Below are 24511 nucleotides of genomic sequence, written 5' to 3'. Positions count from 1 at the left end.
TTGGAGAAGCAGAAGCGTCATCTCAGATTCCCGGATGATCTGGCAATGCGCATGTCTGCTGGGGCTTTTTTTCAAAAACAAGTTGGGAGGCAGTATCGCACGTGAGCTGTCCAAACAACAAAAAGCCGATCTTGTGTCGCTGTTTTGAAAAAGGGCCAGACTTTCTGTGGTGTCAAATTAATGCGGCACTGATCTGCAGCAAATCGGAATGACGCTGGATCACGCTCGACTGCCAGATGTGGATGTCTGAACGAACACATTTAATCCGTCAGCGAGACGGAGCTGTGTCACCACTAATGGTACGTCTGGCCGCACCCCCAGTGACTATTCCAAAGAGATGAGACATTTGCCGGCGCATATTAACTCAGCAGCTGGAATTCTTTTGGCACAGAGATGGAAGCTTCAGGAGATCCTCACAAGATTGGACTTGGTGGGGAAAATTCTGGAAATGGCTGAGATGGACTATTTATTCCAGTTGATGGCTGGGAAATCTAAGGAAGAAGCATGAAAATATTGGGCGAAATTATATGTTTGGCTAGATGCTCAAGACTTCTAAGATTCTTTGGTGTGAACTTATATCTCCTTTCTCCTATATTTTGGATTATAATATCATTTATATTGGAAATGGAAGCTCAAATAGACATTTTTATAAGAAAACTTACAATCACTGAAATATATTATATAGATGTTGATGATTTAATCTAAAGAGATAATATGTGACAATATTTGTACCTTAAGAAAGCATATTACGTGCAGATTAGATTATTATAGCATTGACAATTGTAACTTTATTTTCTAATCCCCTTTCCCGTTCTGTCTAACTTTCTGAAAACTAACAAAAAATTTCAAACTGAGAACATTCAGTTTGGCTTCTGAAAGAGGAAGATAATGAACATAAGCTTTGAAAGTGAAGCTAAAATATGTTTTGGAAATAGTTACCAACTCTGCTTGGGGGAACATTTGGAGATTTGGGGTGGGTGGGGCTGGAGACAGAGTGGTTTAGGGAGGTGTGGGACCTCAGTGGGGTATAATGCCATAGAGTCCACCCTCCAGAGTAGCCATTTTCCCCAGAGGAACTGATCTCTGTTACCTGGAGATCGGTTTGGATTCCAGGAGATCTCCAGGCCCCACCTGGAGGATGCCAACTCTATTTGGAAACAGGTAATTAAAACACCACCTCTGGTAGATCTTCATGGAGGAACAAAAGATTGCAATCCTAAACAGTCTTTCCTGAGAGTAAGAACCATTGAATAAAACTTGCTTTACTCAGACCAGGCTTCTGGGGCTCTCCCTACTGCCAACACTATACCCAAATGCTCAAAAGTGCTGAGCAGTTGAGTTAGAACGGATAAAAGGAAGTACTTCTTAATCCAAAGGGTGATTAACACATGGAATTCACTGCCACAGGATGTGGTGGCGGCTACAAGCATAGACAGCTTCAAGAGGGGATTGGATAAACATGGAACAGAGGTCTATCAGTGACTATTAGCCACAGCGTATTGTTGGAACTCTCTGTCTGGGGCAGTGATGCTCTCTATTCACTGGAGGGTTTCTATTGTCCTGGCCCCACTGATGGACCTCCGGATGGCACCTGGTTTTTTTGGCCACTGTGTGACACAGAGTGTTGGACTGGATGGGACATTGGCCTGATCCGCTTCTCTTATGTTCTTAAAGTACTTTACAGTGTCTGTGAGACTGACAGCATTTGCGTCCCCAGAGAACTTCCTCGATTACATTATGTGGTCCAATTATTCGGCTCCGAATCAGTGTGAGTCACGATTGGGACAGTATGATTTTGTATCAATGTGCTTGCCTCGGCGAAGAGGCTGCTGGGAGTTGTAGTCCATAAGGCTGCCGTCGGGGCTGTTTCCCGTGGTGCCCTGCGGTTGTTTTCTGACGCTAGGAGCCAGGATAGAGGCTCGCCGTCAGAACGAAGCAGCGTCTGCGCTGCGCGGGGAGGGAGCGAGGGGGGGGGGGGCGGCCGGGGTGGCAGCAGTCGGGCAGATCCAGGATGGATTCGCGGGTGTCAGAACTATTTGGGGGCTGCTGCCGGCCCGTGGGGGGTGGCAACGGTGGGAGCCTGCGAGGCCGCGGTGGCAGCGGCTCTGGTGGCGGGTCTTCCAAGGGGAGGAAAAAGAACGGGCGACACCGCGGAGGGAAGGCCAACAACCCGCCGTACCTGCCGCCGGAGGTGAGTACAGCCTATCGAGGGGTAGTGGTGGAATAATGCGCTGTGTGGAGATCGCTCTTGGACTAGTATGAAGAAGGATAGAGCCAAATAGGCAGCTGTGTTGGTCTGAAGTAGTAGAACAAAATAGGAGTCAATGGCACCTTTAAGACCAACGTAGTTTTATTCAGAACGTAAGCTTTCGTTTCTGAAGAAGTGTGCATGCACACGAAAGCTTACGTTCTGAATAAAACTACGTTGGTCTTAAAGATGCAGTTGACTCCTATTTTGTTCTATGAAGAAGGATGTTTGCCTGCTGGGGGGGTTGAACGGAGGGCGAGACGTCTGTCTAGATCCTTGTCTCCCTTGGTCTTTGTGAGTTGCAGTCGTGTTCCGGAGTACAGTGCCCTCCCTGACTTGGGAAAGGTGCAGGACCTTTGTAAGAAATGCTTGTATGTAAGAAATATTTGTATGGCTACAGGTGTCACTTGTGGGTGGGCGGCCAGCCGGCCGGGAATGGGAGCGTCTTTGCTAGGTGGTATTAGGGAAAGAGATAAAATCTTTCAGAGATGGCAGATCTTATCCGATGAAGCACTGTTTGAAGTATTTTGACTTGGTAGTTATAAGTTCCTACGATTCATTTGGCATGTGCAGCTCTGGTGGTGTTGGACTGCAGTGATTTTTCTCCTTGGGTTTCCTCCTTTTTTACGCCTGTTGTATTCCAAGCCATCGGTCCTTACGTGATTTGACATACTTTTGTTTCCTCTGTTGCTTGGTTTCCTCTGATGTTTATCTGTTGCGTTAATAGTAATGACATAATGGATGTTAGCGACACTTTGAAGCTGTGCTAGAGGAAACCTTCAGTAGTTCTGGTAATGTGGCTTTGTCGATTGGCAAGAGTAAACATGAAAACTATTGATGTTTTCTTATAGTAATATTTTTATCTTCCTCCAAGTTGTTGTGACGCTGAGTATTGTCTGACTCACTGAAGTTGCATTTAAGTTGGTTCATGCACTTGTTACTTCAAATGCAGGCAGCCAATTAGATTTGGTAGGTTGTGCCCATAAGAGTAGCAAATATTTAAGTCAAAATTAGTTTTCTGTACTAGTTAATGCCAAAAATATTTGCCAGAGATGTTTAGCTTGTGTATGTGTTTTGATGAAAGGTGTAGGTAGTCCCTAAGGAAAGCTGGCGTAGTTTGCACTGCGTCAGTAAATTGTTTTTGGGGTGTACTACTTACCTAGTGGAATACTTCTCCACAAGCCCCAAAGCATTCCCATACAGAAGAAAGCTAATAATTGGGGAAGAGATTTATAGTCACATGGAGCATGTCAGGCTTGTACCACTTGAGACTACATGAGAAAGGCTCATCAGATTGAATGCTCCTCCCATCTTCACTGCCTCTCGGTCAGGGGTGGCCAACAGTAGCTCTCCAGATGTTTTTTGCCTACAACTCCCATCAGCCCCAGCCATTGGCCCTGCTGACTGGGGCTGGTGGGAGTTGTAGACAAAAAACATTTGGAGAGCTACTGTTGGCTACCCCTGCGTGGCTTTGTTTTCAACTGTAGCCATCTTTGGTAATTTTCTGTGGGCACTTGCTCAGCACTGGGTTACTATAGATGACTACACATTGCACCATCTGAAAAAGATTGCTTGTTTAGTAAATTCATTGCTTGTGTACAGGATTTGCTCTGTACAACTCCCCAGCTATTATAAAAATTGCAGTCAGGGGCTACTTGAAACATCTTTGTTTTCTTGGATTCTCCAGTGAATTAATATAACTGAAGATCAGGCTAAATTCTCATTAGAATTATCAGAGGCTAATGCATAACTATTATATATAGGACTAATAAAAAAATTAAAACTTCTCAGAAACAAATTAACAGTAAAAGCACATATGTAGCTAAATCCCAGGAACTTGGTTGAATTTTTTTTTTACTTATTACCAAAATTAGGTTAATGAAGAGCAGACAGGCCCTTGAAGGAATATATTCTACAGCTCCAAAGCTGCAACTGAAAAGGCTGCTCTTAGTAGAAACTAATCTCAGCTCCCAGAAAGATGGCCCTTGGAGCAAAGCCTCATTGGTGGTGGATCTTAAAATCCTAGAAGGTGCATATAGAGGAAGATATACCCAGAAATGACCCCAGGCATGTAGAACTTTAAAGGTCAAATCTTGCAGGTTGGGTTGGGCTCAAAAATAAGCAATGACCAATTCAGATGTAATGTATACTTGCCTGTTCATTTCTGTTAATAAGCAAGCAGCATTCTCTACCATTTGAAATTTTTTTGTTCACTGTCAAAGGCAGCCCTTGGAATAGGCTACTGAGTGGTGGTAGTAGATAAATTGTTCTGCCATCATGCTTAGCATGTTTTGAGAGCACCAGCAACTTTGGATGTCTCATAGTAAAGCTGTATAGTATCTGCATCCTGTGATCTTCTCTTTTCAGAAATTCCTATTAATCCAAACGAATGAGATACTTATCAAGCTATTTAAGATGCGCGTTTTATCATTATTATCCTAAATTTTGGATAGTGGGCCAAATCTCATCTGGTTCATTCCCCAAGGTAGCAACATTAGACAGATCTTTGAGATTTCCTCTTTGCTGCCCTCAGATAACATTTGTAAGCAAGTCTGTGCTTGTCATTTTCTGTATCACTTCCACTTCAGCCTCACTGGGTAATGGTTAAATACAACTTGCTGCTGCTTAGGAAGTGTGGATTTTGACCTGGAGTTCTGATAGCTATTTTCCCCAAACTTAAACTGGGGGCAGGGGGAGCTGAAGCTGCATAAATACAGTAAAAGGTAGGCATAAGGAGTCCTCCTTAGTCTTCATATTGGTCTTATTTCCAAAATGTAGAAGAAGAAGAATTGCAGATTTATACCCTGCCCTTCTCTCTGAATCAGAGACTCAGAGCGGCTTACAATCTCCTATATCTTCTCCCCCCACAACAGACACCCTGTGAGGTGGGTGGGGCTGAGAGCTCTCCCAGAAGCTGCCCTTTCAAGGACAACTCCCACGAGAGCTATGGCTAACCCAAGGCCATTCCAGCAGCTGCAAGTGGAGGAGTGGGGAATCAAACCCGGTTCTCCCAGATAAGAGTCCGCACACTTAACCACTACACCAGACTGGCTCTCTTTCAACCCTTGTGGCATTCATAATAAAAGATGTAGATTCTAGGATATTGCTTATTATGCCATTTTTAGGCTTTCCTTTCCTTTCCTTTCCTTTCCTTTCCTTTCCTTTCCTTTCCTTTCCTTTCCTTTCCTTTCCTTTCCTTTCCTTTCCTTTCCTTTCCTTTCCTTTCCTTTCCTTTCCTTTCTTTTTTGCCATTCTCAGGCTCTGAGCTAGCAGATAAGTCTACTGTAGACAAAGAACTGAATCTGCTCATAGTGAGAATCTATAATTGGGAAGAGACTTATGTTTACTTCCAAAGAAGAAAGCACTTTTCAAGAAGAAATTAAACTTGAGCTGTTCTGTTTTCATGCTGCTGCCAGTCTGTTTTATTGCACCTTGCCTGAGAATTCATAGACCAATCCTGTTTGGAAGACCTCTGAACCAAGATTAACAGGATGTGATTCAGACATACCTGTTCTTTAGAAATTGATTCCAGTCTTTTTTCGGATGGTATATTAAATGGTTTTCAGTACTGATCATTAACAAATGGGTAGGTAGTTTTGTGGGTAGGTAGCCCTGTCTTCTGAGGGGGAGGGAAATCTCTTACTGCCTAAAGGGAAGATCAGAAGTGTAACTTTTCCATGAGAACTGCTGTAATGCTTTAGTTTGTGCAGACACAAATTAGTTATTAGTTTTGTCTCCCACTCAGGCTGTACTTGAGGTTTACATGGAGAGAATGGTTTCTGAAGAAGCATCATGACCACTGTTAGCAGATTGAAGTATATGATCGTTTTCAACCCTTGTGGCATTCATAATAAAAGTTTTGTAGGCTGTTTTGTTTACCAAACATACAATAGCACCCTGAGCAGAACTGTTTCTGGAAATGTACTAATGAGAGAAATATGTAAAATTTCACATCATTTCGTCCTTTTTTAATATATGGGCTCTTTCATTATATTTGGGTTTAAGCAGCATTGTCCAAACCAGTCATTGCTGAGTGCTGACTTTCCTGAGCTATCAAATGTGAGGTTAAGAGGTATATTAAATGCTCAGGTGCATAGGTATCACCAATACTCCCTCTAAGCTATGGAGTCTTATGAGCAAAAATTCTACTTTGAGCTACTGGCATTAAAGTTGTGAGCTACTTCATAGATTTGCATTCTCTGGAGCCATTTTTCCTGAGCTAAGACAAAAATGTGTGAGCCGGAAGCTTAAACTGTGAGCTAGCTCACACTAACTCAGCTTAGAGGGAACACTGGGTATCACTAACTTGTGCCTTTTCTTTTAACTAGGCAGAAGATGGAAACATAGAATACAAGGTGAGTTGCTTGTGGGAGGAGGTTGCAGGGTTACAGTTCTTTAGTCTAAAAATTACCTATCAAAATATGATGTAAATAGTCAAATTACTACTTAGTAATTGGAGCATGCTTCAAAATACATATATTTTAAGAACTGGTAGAGTTAAAGTTTTTTTAAAAACCTTATCAAAAATTTGTGCTGGTCATCTCAAATGCATGTTTGTGAATTTATCTTAAAAATTGGATATTAAGCTGACAAAGAATTTCCTTGCTTGTTATGTTTTCTCTTTTGAAAAACTGTCAAATATGTTGCTCAGTTATATACTGCTCCTTTATTTAAGTGTCTGGAATGTAACTGCTCCATCTAAACTCATTTAGTGGAGTTACTTTGGGCAAAGAGATTTTAATAAAAGTACAGCTGGGAAATCCTTTGACCATATTAACAGTTTGTGTAAAAATGGGCAAGAATTCTAGTAAAGAAATCACACACATGCACAAACAGCTTCCCCTTGTGGGGTTCCCTTGCTTGCTGACTGTAATCTTCCTTTGGGCAGCTGAAACTAGTTAATCCTTCCCAGTACCGCTTTGAACATCTAGTAACGCAGATGAAGTGGCGTCTACAAGAAGGCCGTGGTGAGGCAGTGTACCAGATTGGTGTAGAAGACAACGGGCTGCTGGTGGGACTGTCTGAAGAGGAGATGCGCGCCTCTCTCAAAACACTGCGACGGATGGCTGAGAAGTATGTGCATCTGTCCTGCTTCTGAGCCAGGACAAACTGATTGTACTCCGTTATTTCAAGAAATTACCTGGGGCCTTGTCTTGTCACCCCACAGAATATTTCCAACCTGGCAAAGCACTTCTAGTAATTGAGTGACTGAGGCCTTTGCACAAAGGCCATTTTCTCATTTTACTATATTCCTTATGTGTTTCGAGAAGCATATCACAGTTGTGATAGGAGAGTGGTTCCCCCTTCCTCACAACAAGAGCTCATATAGAAGACAGTTCTGCGTAGTTTCTGATGAATTCATTTTAATGAGGCTTACTAAATGAGAACTACAGAGACTTAATAAGATGCACACCTTGCTTTACCTACTTTGACCTACTTCACTTTGACATGGTGAGAGTCTTATCTGTCACCATGTCATTGTCTACATGTTCAGTGATTTCATGTCAACAAGAGTATCTCTCCCTCTTGTTTAATACCTCTATTTGGTAGGATTGTTACATGTGATATGCTGTATGTTACCAGAATCCTTAAATTTTAAAATTAGGATACTTAGCTGATGTCTGTGCCAAAACATAAACGAAGCTCTGTAAAACTGGTGAGCGTGCTGATATTTAGTGTTCTTAGGTACTAATTTTTGTTGTCAAGAGAGAAAGGTGTCAAAAGTATCCCCTGTATCTGTAAATAAAATGAAAAGCTTTTTATAGAAAAGCACTGCAAAAACAGTTTCTTTGCCTCATGGAGAGTTCCTTGCATATAATTCACTAATATCTGTGAGTTTTCTGTTTTGCCATTTGCAGAGTGGGAGCTGATATCACTGTGCTACGTGAAAGAGAGGTGGATTATGATAGTGACATTCCCAGGAAGATAACTGAGGTTCTTGTCCGAAAGGTCCCAGATAACCAGCAGGTAACTGTTATCCAAAGAGGCAGTCTCCTGCTTAATTGGGGGAATTTGCTTAAGGAGACTGAGCGAGAGGTGGGTAACTGGGATCTCCACCAATATTTATGGGGATTTTTCCATAAGAGAACTCTACAAATAAACCAGACAGATGTTCATCCAGAAAGGGTTTTTATTTAGAGAAAATGAAATGACCAAAAAGTATACACACACACCGAAAACACGCACAAGGCTAGCTAAGAGGAAATCGGAGAAAAGGGGAAAAGCAATTTTGGGGAAGGCTGTAATTACCAGTCTCGAAGGAAGAGGTCTGCAGAGGCAATAGCAAAACAACCATCATTTCATGGAGAGAAAACCAAATGGATTAGGGAAGTGAGTATGGATCCAAGAACACACTCTCACTGTATTGGTAGCTAGTGTTCCTTTTAAGCTTGAGTTAGCAGTGGCTAGGTGCTCTTGATATGTTCCTTGAGGCAAGCTGATATATTTGCCTTAAAAACAATAACTTAACAAGTTTTTTTTTCCCCTTGAGGTGGACTGTAGGTGTAAATGGGGCTTGATAGCCCTGTGAGTACTAGATGGGAAAAGCTACTAGTGTTGCTTAATTAGGGTAAATGGCTGCAAGAGTGGGGGTGTTGATGACATTTGTCCAAGGTCAGTCAGTAGTTCTTGGGAGACCCACTGTCCTAAATTATGCATCTCTCCAGGGTGTGGAGGAGGTCATCAGCTAGCCAGCTGCTTTTCCTCACACTTCTAAACTACATGTCCAGGCTTCTTTTGGGCCAGGCCATGTCTTGCACTTACGATTTTTAAGATGATATTTTAGGAAAGTATTTATAGTTTTCTAGCTATAAAGCTCCCCTCAGTGAGAGGAGGGTTCTGACTACCACTTTGGTTTCAGTATCCTCTAATATGGAGAATCACTGAAGGAGACTTTGGCTGAGAAAGTCCTAGAAGGTGTTTCATTTTCTGAGTGCTGCCTTCTAGCCTCTTGCTCAGTTTGGAGGCCAAAATAGCTAATTCTAAATTCTTGAAAACAGTGTTGTGGTATCAAAGATTATTATGCATATTGCCAAAAGTACCTCTAAATGCCTTGGCAGATCAGTTTGCAAGACAAAGTCCAACTCAGAATTTGCACTTTAGAAACAGCCATCTCTATTATTGCATTCTGTTTACAAACAGATCTTTATAGTTCAACCTTTTTTCCCTGTAAGTTCTTAGATTTGCGAGTGGCTGTGCTTGGGAATGTGGATTCAGGCAAGTCAACTCTACTAGGTGTCCTGACACAGGGAGAGCTGGATAACGGACGAGGCAGAGCTCGTCTCAATCTGTTCCGGCACCTGCATGAGATCCAGTCAGGGAGGACATCCAGCATTAGCTTTGAAATCCTTGGCTTCAACAGCAAAGGAGAGGTAGGAGTCTCAAAAGTGTTTGGCGTTGAGGTAAAGAGGATGCTTTTCTCCTTGCCTTTGAAAGCTGTTTATTTTGCCATCTAGGTAGTAAACTACAGTGACTCACGAACAGCTGAGGAGATCTGTGAGAGTTCCTCCAAGATGATCACCTTCATTGACTTGGCTGGCCATCACAAGTACTTGAAAACCACCATCTTTGGACTTACAAGTTACTGCCCAGACTTCGCCATGCTGGTGGTTAGCGCCAATACTGGAATTGGTAAATGCATGTTCTCATTTCATTGGTTATTGAGATTTTAGAGTACTGCCATAACATTTCATTAAAATCATCATCATCATCGTAAAATCTTATGTTTGGCCAATAAAAAAAGACTAGAATAAAATTTGCCACTTATCCTTAGCAGCACAAAAACATCTTTCATCAGGTTGTATAGGCTATGAGGTTATGTTGGTGCCATCTCCATGGTGATCTACAGAAAATGTTTTCAGCAGGGCAATCCCAGAGTGGCAGTACCAGAGCGTTAATATTTTATATTAGTTTTAACTATTTTATAATAGTTTTAACCTTCTCTCAGCTTGTCTTTTACAACATCCTTTCTCTTACAGCAGGTACAACCCGAGAGCATCTAGGCTTGGCTATGGCCCTCAAGGTCCCTTTCTTCATAGTCATTAGCAAAGTGGACTTGTGCTCAAAAGCCACTGTGGAACGGACAGTGAAGCAGCTGGAGAGGATCCTGAAGCAGCCTGGTTGCAACAAGCTCCCCTTGCTAGTAACATCAGATGATGATGCTGTCACAGCAGCACAGCAGTTTGCCCAGTCTCCTAAGTAAGAATTGTTTTAGAAGTGGGAGGAAAAGGTCAGCTGTGGGTCAACTGTGACTAAATTGTTGGAGGAAGGAAAAGATCAGATCAAGTGATGGCCTGGTAGCAGTGAAAATGTGAGGGCTGATACCTGTGGTTCCTGAAGAAGCAGGTGGAGCCTTGTTCCCCATGATCCAATGCATCTTTATTTGGATGCAAGTCCCACAGGTAATTAAAATGTGCTAGTTGCTCAATAACTGTATTTAGAATTGTGGCTTTCAACAAGCACTGAGAGCCGATTTCGTGTGGTGGTTAGGAGCAGCAGACTTTAATCTAGAGAACCAACCAGGTTTGATTCCTCTCTTCTCCACTTGCAGCTGCTGAGTGACCTTGGGCTAGCCACAGTTCTCTCAGAGCTGTTCTCTCAAGAGAAGTGCTCAAAGTGGTCTCTTAGCCCCACCTATCTCACAGAGTGTCTGTTGTGGGGAAAGGAAGGAATGGGGATTGTAAGCTGCTCTGAGACTCTGAGTGAAGGGTGGGGTATAAATCCAACTCCTCCTTCCTCTTCCTCCTCCTCACACTTGCCTGCTGTGAAGGAATGAACTTGCAGATCCTTCCTGTTCCTTCAAGCTGGTCCCCACACATTCTGAAAACCTCACAACTGTCCTGAGTCACTGTTTGGTGACACTCCTTCTTTTCCTTGCTCCCAGGGAGTACCAAAAGTGCATTGGGTAACAGCTGCTGCCACCAGCAACTCTGGAGTTGACACATCTAGCACTCTGTATCTGTGTTGCTGCTTAGAGGCTTTGACTAGTTGCTGCACTTCCTGCTTTGCTCCAATAAACTTCTGTGGGGGCGATCTACTGTAACTTTGAAATTTCAGGCTATCACTCCAGTTCATAGCTGGGTGCCAATGCAAAGTATGGTCCCAATGTGTGAAATATTGGCATGAATGCTAGGTGTTAAGATAGAGAGATGCAGGATACCTTAAAGTTAGGGAGACCCTGATCTCAGAGGAAACATTCTTTCTCTGGGAACAGAACTACAAATCGAATTGTAGGCTAGGAGGAGATGAGTTTCCTTTATGGTGACAGATCAGCAGGATGGGAATGACTGGACTCAGACAGCTAGCTGGCTGGATGGCAGGGAGTGTGAGAGACAGCACTGTACCCATGTCCATGACTAAAGCTGTGGGTAGGAAAAGGAAGAACACAGCTTAACTGGTGACATTCCCTCTGAACTGTGTGCATGAGCAGCCACTTATTAACACAGGAAGCCCCACTTACAACAGTGTGGAGCCATGCAAGGTCTTGCAGTGCCCATTGCCCTTTTTAAGATTACAGCAGTTGCGTTCTGGTCAGAATGTAAACTGATCTGTTTAGTAGGGGGGAAATTAGAGGGAACATTGGTGACACATTACCCAGCAAACAGAAGGAGAAGACAAGTGCCCTCTGCTTCTCGGGCAAGGACAGCAAGAAGGAAGGGGAAGAGGGGAAACAACTTGTTTGCAGAGGGCATTTTTCTGAGAACAGAAAGCTGAGATTTTCAAGAATCTGTGCATTGATGCCTGTGTTATATCCCCCCTCCTGTATTTTTTAGGGGCTACTGAATACACATAAGTGTACCCATACAGTCTGCATGTAGAATCTTCAGCAGGGTTTTGTGAATTGTTCTTCTCTGACATTCTTGGCCTCACCTTGATGCTCTCAGAATAGTGATGGGAACGACCCTTGGCACTTACCGTGAGGGGTCCTTCTCCTAAGAGGATAGGAGGACATCTTGGGTGTTTCCCACCGTCCAATCAGGGAGGCAGGATCAAAAATCTTCCTCTTCCTGTTGCTGTGGGAACCACCCTCTTGCTCAGTTCGGGTGACTCCGAGCAGCAGTATGAATAACTTAACCTATATATAAACATCAAAAACTGCAACTTTAATCCGAAAGATATCGCTGTGAAAAAACAACTGGTATAAAGAGAAAAGGACAGGTCGTAGTACTTGACCTAATAAACATTGGAAATTTGGTGCTAGCCAGAAGGAAAAGAGATATAACATTCCACAGATAGGGCGATAGACGGGAGGGCAAGATGTCCTCCTATCCTCTTAGGAGAAGGACCCCTCACGGTAAGTGCCAAGGGTCGTTCTCCCTAAGAGGCGGAGGACATCTTGGGTGCTCCCAGAGCAGTGTTAGTCAGGGAGGGATCGCCCTAATCGGGCAGCACGTGCTGCAATATCCGTCTGCCAAAGGCTGCGTCCGCAGAGGCATAAGTGTTGATCTTGTAATGTCTGACAAATGTGGAGACAGATGACCACGTGGCTGCTTTGCAAACTTCTTCGACCGAAGCGTTCTTCTCAAGTGCGGCGTTGGTTGCTGCGCTTCTTGTTGAATGAGCGGTAATCCCCTCGGGCACTTTGAGATGCATCGCTTTATAAGCCTCTGCTATGCATTGTTTGATGGCATAACTTATTGCCGCTTTGGACATTTTCTGGCCCAGTCTGGGCGATGTTATATTGATAAACATAGACTCTGACTGACGAATCTGTTCAGTTCTGGCCAGATAGATCTTTAGTGCTCTACGCACATCCAGTGTATGTCATACCTTCTCCTTGTGATGTTTGGGATTCGGGCAAAACGATGGTAAGTTGATTTCCTGGTTTTTATGAAATTTAGAGGAAACCTTCGGCTGGAAGGTGGGGTCTGTGTAGAGGACCACCTTATCTTTGTGAAACACACATAGTTCCCGCTTGACGGATAGAGCCCCGAGTTCGGAAACCCTTCTGGCCGATGTTATTGCCACCAGAAAGATGACCTTCATACGCAGCATCCTCAAAGGAACCGACATTAAAGGCTCAAATGGGGGGTTGGTTAAGGCTGACAGCACTGGATTTAGTCGCCACGTAGGAAAACAATGAGATTGAGGAGGAGATGTTAGTGAGGCTCCTCTTAGGAAACGGCGAATATGAGGGTGAGCTGACAACTTGTACCCCTCCACCTGGTGAAGTACTGATGAAAGTGCTGCCAGCTGACGTCTAAGGGTGGCTGGTTTAAGACCTGTGCGTAAGCCATCCTGGAGGAATTGCAAGATCTTCGGAATAGAAGGCTGTAAAGGGTCCACCCCCTTTCTCCGACACCATCTGTGGAAGGCTTTCCATGAGGCGTTATATATACGTGTGGTGGAGTCTTTTCTGGATGCTAAGATAGTGCTAGCTACTTCTGTTGAATATCCCAGATCTAGCAACGATCTCTCAACCTCCACGCGGTCAATCGCAGCCAGTCGGGATGCGGGTGCCACACCGGTCCTTGTAATAGCGCGTCTGGCCACATAGGCAGGTGGAGTGGTTCCGTTGTCGACATCTGGTGAATTGAGGAGAACCACGGACGTCGCGGCCACCAGGGAGCAACCAGCAAAATCTCGGCTCTCAGAAGCTTGACTCTTCTGAGCAGTTTTGGAATGACAGGTATCGGAGGAAAGGCGTAAAGAAGACCTTGAGGCCACGGGGATGTTAGAGCATCTGTGGACTCTGCCTGGCTGTGGAAGAATCTTGTGAAGAACCTTGGAAGCTGGTGATTTTGACCTGATGCAAAGAGGTCCAGGATCGGTAGACCGAAGTGATCCACTATTTTCTGAAACAACAATTTGTTGAGCGACCACTCCCCGGATTGAATGCTCTCTCTGCTGAGCCAGTCCGCCTTGATGTTGCAGATTCCCTGAATGTGCTCTGCTCTGATTGATTTCACATGGTCTTCCGCCCAGCTGAACAACTTCACGGCCTCCTTGTACAGAGCTGAGGACCTGGATCCCCCTTGGTTGTTCAAATATGCTTTGGCCGCTATGTTGTCTGTCCGGATTAAGACATGTTGACCGATGATCTGGTCCTGGAAGTGGAGTAGTGCTAATCGAATGGCCCGGAGCTCCAATAGGTTGATCGGGAGCTTTGCTTCCCTGGTGGACCACTGACCCTGCGTGGGCTTCTCGTCGAGGGTCGCCCCCCAACCTGAAAGGCTGGCGTCTGAGAAGATCTGCATCTCCTTCTCCACCCAGAAGATCTTCCCTTGTCGTAGGTTGGTATCTATTGTCCACCATCTTAGACTCTTCTTCACTTCTAGAGGTACTGTCAGAGACAGGGTACGCTTTTCCATAATCTGGAGCTGGTAAGGTCGTAAAAACATCTGCAATGACCTGGTATGGAATCGTCCCCACTGGACTGCCTCGAGATTCGAGACCAACAGACCCATGAGTCTTGCCAGGGACTGGAGGGATGATGAACTTTCCTTGATCACCTGATTTACCATAGTCTTGGTTCTCAGCACCTTGTCCTCTGGTAGGAAGAGGGCGTTCCTGTTCGTGTCTATGACCATGCCCAGATGTTCCAGCCTCTGAGTCGGGCGCAAATGACTCTTGGAGAGGTTGACTATAAAGCCGTGTTGTTGCAGACAACTGATGGTGTGTTGTACATCTTGTAGGGCACTCCTCATGGACGATGACCTTATTAACAGGTCGTCGAGATACGGGTGTACATGTATCCCCTGTTGTCTGAGCAGAGCTATTATGTTCACCAGTACTTTGGTGAACACCCTGGGTGCTGTTGCCAGGCCGAATGGTAGAGCCCTGAATTGGAAGTGCGACCCGTTCACGCAGAAACGCAGAAACTTGCGATGTGCCAGAAGAATCGGTATGTGCAGATATGCTTCTGTCAAATCTAAAGATGTCATGTAGTCCTGATGATGGAGAGCTTCCGTTATGGATTTGAGGGACTCCATACGAAAGTGACGGAGTTTGATGGCCCTGTTCAGAAATTTCAAATCCAGGATTGCTCTCCAGTCCCCGTTTTTCTTGGGAACCGTAAAAAAAATCGAATAGACACCTTGACATCTCTGATTCTGTGGAACTGGTTCTATCGCTGCACACTCCAATAGGTGATGAATTGCCTTGAAAGTGATGTCTCTCCTGGTTGGGTCTGAACGAAGAGGGGATTCAAGAAAACGATTTGGAGGGGTTCTTCGAAACTCTATGGCGTATCCCTGGGAGACAATTTCTAAAGTCCAAGAGTCGGCTAGTGAAGTCGCCCAGATCTGCTGGAAATGAAGAAGGCGACCCCCAACGGGAATGGAAGTCCAGTCAGGCCTTATTGGGCTTAGAGTCCCCGTCTGGCTTATTCGATCTGTCGGACTGGTGCCTCTGGAATCTCTGGTTACCGAAGTTCTTGCGAAACCCTTGTCTGGGCTGCCCCCAGGGTGACTTTCGAAAGTCCTGTTTTGGCTTGGAGTTGTTGTTGTTTGAAGCTCGAAAGGGACTGGATCCGAAGCCCTTCCTTTCTGGACGTCTGAGGTACTTAGGCATAGCCTTCTTTTTATCACGTGTCTCCACGAGTATCTTGTCCAGAGCGTCTCCAAACAGCTTCTCACCCTGGAAGGGATAGGAAGACACTATTGATTTGGAATGAATGTCTGCCGGCCAGGCCCGAAGCCACAGCCCCCTTCTCGCTACTGCCGATGATGCCATTGCTCTGGCGGCGAAGGTAAGAGTATCCAAAGAAGCATCCGCAGAAAACTCGGCCGCTCTCAGAAGTTTATTGGTGCCCTCGAGGATCCTCCTATCTGTGTTGGGAAGTAGTTGGGTTAAGCGTCGAACCCAAACGATTGCTGCATGAGACACGATAGAGTTTGTAGCCGCTGCCTTAATTGCCAAGGCCGTGGCCTCATGGTTTCTTTTCAGAGCTAGGTCGATCTTTCTGTCCCAGCTGTCTCGAACCGATCCATGTCCGTCCTCAGACAAGAGTCCTTGTGACTGCAGGGCCGACACTGGCGCATCAACCAGCAGTACCTGCAGCATGTCATTTGCAAAAGAAGGCAATGCATACAATTTTTTAAGGAAACCTGGCACCTGGCGATTAGAATTGGGTTTGGCCCACTCCGCCTTCAACTGGCGTTCAAAAAACTCAGGGAAAGGAAAAACCTTATCCGTGGCACGGTACCGAGGGAAGAACTCTGTGTTCCCCTTAGGTTTGTTCTTAGGATTTGCTAGGGGACAACTAGCCTCCTGCTCTTCAGGTGATTCATAGAGGTCTAAGGCTGCCAGTACCTTGGCTAGGAGTGGTTGATACTCCTCTGCTTTAAAAAATCTTAAGGAAGGCTCTGGGTCTGCACTGCATTCTATTTCTTCATCTGAGATAAACTCGCCCTCCTCCCGGTCCTCCCTCTCAGAATCCTCAGAGTGATCCACTTCAGGTGATCACGCTCTCCCTGCACATTCACTTGCTAGGGTCTTTTTCTGTGCTTTGGTGAGCCAGGTACGGCTTTTGGACCTCTTTGGGGAGGGAGACCTGGAGGAAGAGACAGAGCTCGCAGCATAAGGTCTTTTAAGAGTTGCAGCTCTGACTGCACTGTCTACTGTTTGCTTAATGCATTCTAAAAAATCAAATGTAAAAGAAGAAGTAGTTCCCACTGAGGGTACGTTACCCTGCCCCACCAGGGGCTGAGATGTCTGTGCGTTCTCTTGGAGGCCGTGATTGAAGTCTCCTGGCTGGAGGTTGGCCTCTGGAAGCCCTTGCTGCTCAGCAAAGGGTTGCCGCAGCCCGGGCCCGCTTCGCGCTGTTTTTCGCGCTTCAAAATGGCCGACGGGGGAAGAGAACGCAGCTCGCGCTTCTTCTGTGGCCGAGGACGACCAGCGCCGCTTTCTGCCGCTCGCCGGCGGCCCGCCCCTACAGGGCACGTTGCCGGTAGCCGCCGCAAGCCCGCGGGTCATGCCGGCTCCGGAGGATCCCCGTTCTTCAGCCCCATGCCAGGCATCGGAGTCGGGGTCATCCATAAAGTCGTCCCTGGGACGGCGTTGCATCGCGCCTTTTCTTCGCGCCGCAGCTGTCCCTTAAAGGGGCCTGAGCCTGTTCAGCGCTCCCTTCCCTCAGAGTTGAGGTAAAGGGAAAATTATTCAAGAGAGGTGAAATGAAGGTAGAAGGTAGAAGGGTTAAATATAAGAAGAAGAGGAAGGTAATTTTTTTTTTTTAAGTTAAGAGTAAGAATAAGGAAAAAGGGATAGGAGCCTATCCTGGAAACTTGCTCTCCCTGTCGAGGCAGGAAATGAACTGAGCAAGAGGGTGGTTCCCACAGCAACAGGAAGAGGAAGATTTTTGATCCTGCCTCCCTGATTGGACGGTGGGAAACACCCAAGATGTCCTCCGCCTCTTAGGGAGAACTGACAAATTTGCTCACCTGTTCTGTGGAAACTCACAGTCACAGCTTATTTACATGCATGAGCTGAGCTATACAGTTGTCTTCCAGTTGGAATTATTATTATGCTGCATCTGAAAATATTTCCCAGCTCACAGGAAATAATTCATCTGGGAAAAATTCTCGTGAACTCAGTGAGCAGTTAGCTACAGGGCTGGTGTAATCCACCTGGATCTATTTCATATGTAGTAAAATAGTAGGGTCCAGTAGCACCTTTAAGACTAACAAATCTCAAGACTAAAGGTGCTACTGGACTCTTTACTATTTTGCCACAACAGACTAACACGGCTAACTCCTCTGAATATGTACACTCATGGGGAATGAGAGTTGGCGGTTAATCAGATGTTGCAGATAATATAACTTACTGCTTTCTCCTACCCCTACTCAGAGAATTCTCAGCAACCATTGGGAATGCCACAGTGGTAGCCCTCATGCTTGGTGGGACCCTTCTCCTTGCTATGAAGCCATCTTTTGCAGCAGGGAGACAAGCAAGCCAGTTGATTGGCAGCCCTTCTGCTCAAGGCAGGCTGAGAACAAAGGAGATACCCAAGAATGTCAGATGGCAGTGCTGCCTGTTGGAAGCCTATCAGTGACAGCAAAGACTAGATTGTGGGCTGGAGAAATGGGAGTTGTACACATGCTCAAAGACATAGGGATGTGCTGGCTGGGGGAGTGGAGCTTGCTCTCTGAGCAGTGCCAATTAACTGGATGTTGTGGATAAGAAAGATTTTACTGTAATTTGCTTTAGGATGATCTATTTCACAACAGAGTGGTGGTTTCTTTAGTCACCAGATGAATTCTTTCTTGTGTGTTGGCAGCATCACTCCAATCTTCACCTTATCCAGTGTTTCTGGAGAGAACCTGGATCTCTTGAAAGTTTTCCTCAACATTCTTCCTCCTCTTACAAACAGCAAAGAGCAAGAAGATCTAATGCAGCAGCTTACTGAATTTCAGGTACACAAGGATCCCTTCTTTTACTGTGGGTCTCAGGGAGTACTATCTCCATTGTGTGCAAGGCCTATAAGACAATATTATTCCAGCTGGCCTTTAATTGATCTGGAATGACTGATATGGTAATAGGGAATGACACTGAAATATATTGAGCACCATCTGAAATGAAACAATACCAAATGATATTAGCACCAGACTGTTTTAACTGTTTAATTTTAATTTAGGATGTAAGTAATATGAGTGAGTTGATTTTACTGGTTGTGAGCCGCCCTGAGCCCGCTTCGGCAGGGAGGGTGGGATATAAATCCAATAAACCTTAATTTACAGATGGAAGGGTGGTGATCCATGGAAATTGAGTCTTAATTTATATGAGGAAATAGATTTCACTTATGTACCTGCTAGAATTTAATTGATTCCCAGTATTTTTTTCAGCTCTGATAAAAGGCCTAGGAACTTTTCCTGAATCTTTGGGGGGGGGGGCATGTATTAAATCTCCAAAGAAAGGACATATTATTTGCTCTTACTGTAGTTGCTGCAGTCTGAACTTCTTGTTCCTGTCTGATTGCAGGTGGATGAAATCTACACAGTACCTGAGGTGGGCACTGTTGTTGGAGGAACTCTGTCAAGGTGGGTGGTGCTCCATGCACAAAGTCTTAGGGATGCAATGGGTAGGGAGGGAATGCGAAGAACTTTAGGCCTTCAGAGAACGAGCCATGTAGCTGAATATTTACTTTTTGTATTGTAAACCTAGGATTGCTCTATATGCCACATTCTTGGGTACCGTGTTTTCGTGGTGAGAAGCAAAATAAAAATATTTTTGTTTAAAAATGAATGTTACATCTATGAGTAAAGGAGATCTGATTGCACTGCAAAGACAGAAGCAATGATGAAACTATTTCTTTAAAAGTCCCTTATGTCCACCTGTACAGATAGCTGTGCTGTCTGTTTGGAGAATGTAATACAAGTTCTCTTAACATGAAGCTGTTGTTTTGGGTATCTAATGGCTTTCCCTGTGTTTGGGGGCTAAATATGGTCTCCTGATTTTGTGCATTTGCCAGTGGAATATGTAGAGAGGGAGAGAATCTGGTGGTTGGTCCAACTGATGATGGCAAATTCCTCCAGCTGAAAGTGTGCAGTATCCAGCGGAACCGTTCAGCATGCCGTGTACTTCGGGCTGGGCAAGCTGCTACACTTGCTCTTGGACACTTTGATCGCTCACTACTGCGCAAAGTGAGTCCACCTCCTATCTTGGGAAGCTATAGTTTCAAGATCCCCCTCTCACCTTTTGAGAACTGTGTCATGGGTTGAGGATGTGAAGGGCTGCAGACTGTGGTTCTTCTGGAAGACACTAATTGATTTTCAGTAGGCATTTTGATTCAGGCTGGAAATAGTGGAATAATAGTCTTCAGATGGAATTATTAAATTTGACAGTAGACTTAAAGCTGTAGAGCAGAAATGAGTAATTAGGTTTTCTCTCCCTTGCCCTGCTCCCTTCCTGGAATGTCTTCCTATACATATTTTCTCTACTATCCCTCCATTCTGTTAGTCTGAGTAAAGGCCAGCTTCTTCCAACTGGAAAACATCAGGAAAGATGGTAGTAGCCTTCTTATTGCCCATGGGATGGAATGGGAAGGGTGCTGCTGTCCAGAGAACTGGCCTAACAATCTTACTGTCACTTAGGGAATGGTGATGGTAAGCCCAGAGATGAACCCTACCATTTGCTCAGTGTTTGAAGCTGAAATTGTTCTGCTCTTCCATGCCACAACTTTCCGGAAGGGATTCCAAGTAACAGTGCATGTTGGCAATGTGCGGCAAACAGCAATTGTGGAAAAGATCCAGGGAAAGGTAGGTCTGAGGGATATCTTCCTGTCTGCTCACTGAGCATCTTATCCCTCTCATCATTTCAGCAGTTGCATCAAGGCCTTCCACTTTAGATGCCTTTAGTTTCTCCAGCACCTTGGGACTGAAACATTCTCAGTGGGCTACCCTTCTTTTTCTTCCTGGTTCCTAGAATCCCAAAGCTAAATAGCTAGGCTAGCTCTTACCCTATAATCATACCATTTCCTCTCATTCAGGACAAGCTGCGGACAGGAGAAAAGGCTGTGGTTCGTTTCAGATTCATTAAACATCCTGAGTATTTGAAGATAGGAGCCAAGCTTCTGTTCCGTGAAGGAGTTACCAAAGGTATTGGACATGTCACATATATCCAAGCGATCACCACTGGAGAGAACGGCTTAGAAGAAGGCCTAAGCTCTGGGCTAGTCAGTTTCTGACTTGCATGAGATCTGTGAGATCTCCTCATGATAGCAATAGAGGAAGGGAAGCAGCCTCCTCCGAGCCACTGTCCAGAGCTGCTGCTGGCCAGTCTTTTTACATCATCACATTTCTTCTGTACTGCAGAGGATTCCTGAACCGAGTGCTCTGGAGCAAGTTAAGCATGTTTGTACCTTACCTGCTGCTTTCATATCCCTGCTTTCCCTGAAGTAGACAAGAGGGGCTGCATCTTTGCCAGGCCTGTCAACACCTGATTTTGTTTACTTTGGTTGGAAGTTATTTCTGAGGGCAGGGTGAGTGTATTGGATTGTACCTGAGGAATTCTGCCACCCTTAAGGCAGCAATAGTTGACCCATTCTCCCTGCTGGGCTCAGTCCCTGTATTGTCCTGTTCTTTGCCTTTTCAGATTGTCACAGATGAGCTGTACAGCTGAAAGTTTTGCACTGCCCACAATACAGCTCAGGACCTTTCTAATCATTTTAAAATTGTTTTTGGTTTCATTTTAATCTGCTAGTTCCTCAATTTTAATTTGTGTGCTGAATTTTAGTAGCCTAATTTCCACTAAATTTTTAAAGGGCTGGTATGGGGCAGGAACATCTCCCTGAGAAAACCTTTATCTGATAATAACAGTACACACTTTCTCCCAATATCATGACCTTGAAGTTGTTCTTTCCCTCATCAACAACTACTTGCTTCCGCAGTAGAGCTGACAAAAGTGTCCTATATGTGAAGGGGTTTCCCGAAGGAATTCTAGCCAAGTATGGTGATCTCATGCCTCTCAATATTTGCTGGCTGTTTCATAAGCTGAGGTTCTGCTGTTGGCTTTATGTTCTGATCAGCTTTAGGCACCCAAGCCTAATGTGTTCCTTGAGAGACCTGCCTTAATTTGATATGGTCAAACCAGTAAGAGCTGCTTGGCCATCCCAGGAAAGCTTGACACATGACTGCAATTATTATGACTCCAGTTCAGCCTTGCTAACCATCTCTATATCTAAAATATACAAGTGCAGCTATAGCCCCAGAATGTGTGGTGTAGGACAGTTTTCAGGCATACTGACAGCTGTGCCTCTTCAAGGGAGAAAATTGGTAACAATGTTTTTGCTTAATTATTCCTATATCTTTTAGCTACTGATACAGTAAGTGTTGAAGTAGCCAAGAATTAACATGGCAGTGAAAATGGCCTGTATTAAGACACTCCTCATTCTGTTACCATGTTTTGCTTTATCTTTGTTCTATTCAGTGCAGATATTTTTGGATCACTGATAGAGCCATGCAGATAAACAGCTTATTTATGATTTTTAAAAAGAAAACTGGAACCCTTGATTGCTTTCCTTCCTGATGATGCTCCTTTCATTTTCACTGTGGACATTCGCCCTCATTTAATGGGAGAGGAGAAAGACAGCAGTTAATTTAATCTAAATATTAGCTTAGAAGATAGTATCTTTTCTGACTCTCCCTTAAAAGATCAGCATGGTCCCATGTGCACAGCACTTTTGATTGCACTTAAGAAACTGGCCTAACAGATCCCTCTATCAGGTTTGATGTGGTCACCAAGCTGCCCTGTACAAAGGAGTGCTTTAGCATCACTGAGTTACAGTGAACTGCTTCAACTGCAAACATTCAGGGTGCTGTTTTGACCCTTGTAAAAGCTGACACTTTGTTGTCTACCCTTGCCTTCTGTTGTGAGTATTCTCAGTGCCATGCTTTTCATGTTCACTGTTTGTGTGGATTCTTTAAAAGGAGGGAGCTGTTTTCATCTCCTGTTTATATATATAATGTACAAAATAAAGATGTTTTATTGAATAATAACTTTGTTGTAATATCAGTGTAACAGTAATACTGCTGGGAAGTGTCAGCTTTGGAGTGTCTTTCTGTTCCTTCGTAAATGTAAGAACAGCCCTGCTGGATCAGACCAGTGATCCACCTAGTCCAGCATCCTGTCTCACACAGGATGTAGTTATGCTGAACCAGTTCTTCTGCATGGCCAATAGCAGAGTAAAGAGATTGAGGCCTTTCCCTGATGTTGCCTTCTGGCTCTGGGATTCTCAGGATTAGTGACTCTGCATGTTGAGGTTCCCCTTAGGCAGCATGGCTAGTAGCCATCGATAGATTTATCCTCCATGAATCTGTCTAATCTTTTAAAGGTGTCTATTCCTGTGGCCATAACTACATCCACTACCAGTGAATTCCACATTTTAATCACTCTGTGTAAAGCAGTATTTCCTTTTGTCCATCCTTGAACATTCTGCCCTTCATTCATTGGACACCCTCAAGTTCTAGTATTCTGGCAGAGGGAGAAAAATTTCCATCTGAGCTCTCTCCACCACATGCAAAATGACATCTTAAATTCCCTCCTATAAAATCCCTATTGCATGATGGATTGTACACAGTTTACATGCCTATCTGACCTTGCCTAGCATGTGTTTGAGAACCATATCAGCCTGAGCACAGCAATTTGGGTATGGAGGGAAGAAGCCATTGAGAGCAAAATAGTTCAGTAAGGAATTTAACTGGCTGCTACATAAAGAAGGGGGGATGGAATGTCACATTCTGCTTGCTTGATATGACTCATTTCCTCATCTTAATAACACTGCAGTGTCACTTAACTGGTTTAGTGACCTTTGCATGCGGTTTGTTATGGGACAATGCTACCAAACAAATGGCCGTTGAAGCTGCAGAACTCCCAGTGCTAGCATTCTTTACTGAAGGAGTTCCTATCACATTGGCAAGAATACAGGGTAGTGGTGGTGGTTGGTGTTTTTTTTTGGGGGGGGGGATATTTTGCAATGATTTCCCTTGAAAGAGAAAACGTAAATCAAGGTCTTGGGGGAACTAAAAATCATGCAAATCTGTAAGTCTCTAATTCTTCAGTTTGTTATTGCTGCTATACAATAGTGTCCCTAAAATGAAAGCAAACTGCAATGTTTCCAGTATATAATTCAATTGGGACCCTTCTTAAACAATCCGTCTCAGGACCATGACCTTACATTAGCTGTCCTATTTATTAAGAGCTCTTGGTTTGAGCCCTTTCAACTCAAAAATAATTAATGTTCTAGAACAATGTAACAAATTGAAGCAAAATTTCCCTGGACACATTTAAGTTGAGTGTCCCCAGCATAGATCACTGCAAGGACTGCTACCATCCTGGAGGGTTTTTTTAAAAGTCTTACCCTTTAATAGAGGTTTAATGTGTGGAAATGGGCAGGTGAAGTTTTTCATGGCATGGTGGTAAGTTACAATCATCTGCTAAATAACGTTCTACAAAACCTCTTTGAAAGGAAGGAAACATTTTTCTCCAGACTACTGGCAACCCTATACAGAAAAGTATGGCTAAGTGCCAGTATAATTATAGGGTTTTTAAATGTGAAATATAATTTATACACATGGGCTTCAAAGTTCACAAACTCTATCCATCGCCAGTGGATTTCAGTTTGCTGGCCTGAAGTACTACATATGCAGAAATCCAGTCACTATGCTGGATAAATAAATGAACTGGCTACATACTTATAAACTTCCTCCGAGGGGTCAGATCCATTGGCAGTTTCCAGCTTTCCTGCTGCAGTCTGTCTTTCCTCAGAGTCTCTTATGTCCAGCAGCAGTATTTCATGAAGACCAGGAAGTTGCAGGAGGAGGGGAGGAACAG

At 44.4% G+C, this 24511-nt stretch overlaps 1 protein-coding gene across 2 annotated transcripts; it reads left to right on the top strand.

Annotated features, from left to right (window-relative positions):
- Window positions 1-1879: 1879 nt before the first annotated feature.
- GTPBP2 (GTP binding protein 2) lies at window positions 1880-22677 on the top strand. 2 transcript variants are annotated; one of them, XM_060244495.1, is made up of 12 exons: window positions 1880-2191; window positions 6577-6603; window positions 7137-7321; window positions 8107-8215; window positions 9421-9618; window positions 9703-9877; window positions 10225-10444; window positions 18462-18597; window positions 19163-19221; window positions 19653-19824; window positions 20275-20439; window positions 20670-22677. In XM_060244495.1, the coding sequence occupies exons 1-12, from the start codon at window positions 2012-2014 to the stop codon at window positions 20865-20867; spliced, it is 1824 nt and encodes a 607-aa protein (XP_060100478.1). In that variant the 5' UTR covers window positions 1880-2011; the 3' UTR covers window positions 20868-22677. The 2 variants fall into 2 exon arrangements, with proteins under 2 accessions (XP_060100478.1, XP_060100485.1); XM_060244502.1 differs by lacking the exon at window positions 6577-6603 and having other exon boundaries at window positions 1914-2218; window positions 20670-21424.
- Window positions 22678-24511: the final 1834 nt, after the last annotated feature.

Source organism: Heteronotia binoei, chromosome 1, assembly GCF_032191835.1.
Source record: "Heteronotia binoei isolate CCM8104 ecotype False Entrance Well chromosome 1, APGP_CSIRO_Hbin_v1, whole genome shotgun sequence".
Classification (NCBI taxonomy): Eukaryota; Metazoa; Chordata; class Lepidosauria; order Squamata; family Gekkonidae; genus Heteronotia; species Heteronotia binoei.
Note: the sequence above shows the minus strand (reverse complement) of the source record. Positions and strands in the feature narration are given on the sequence as shown.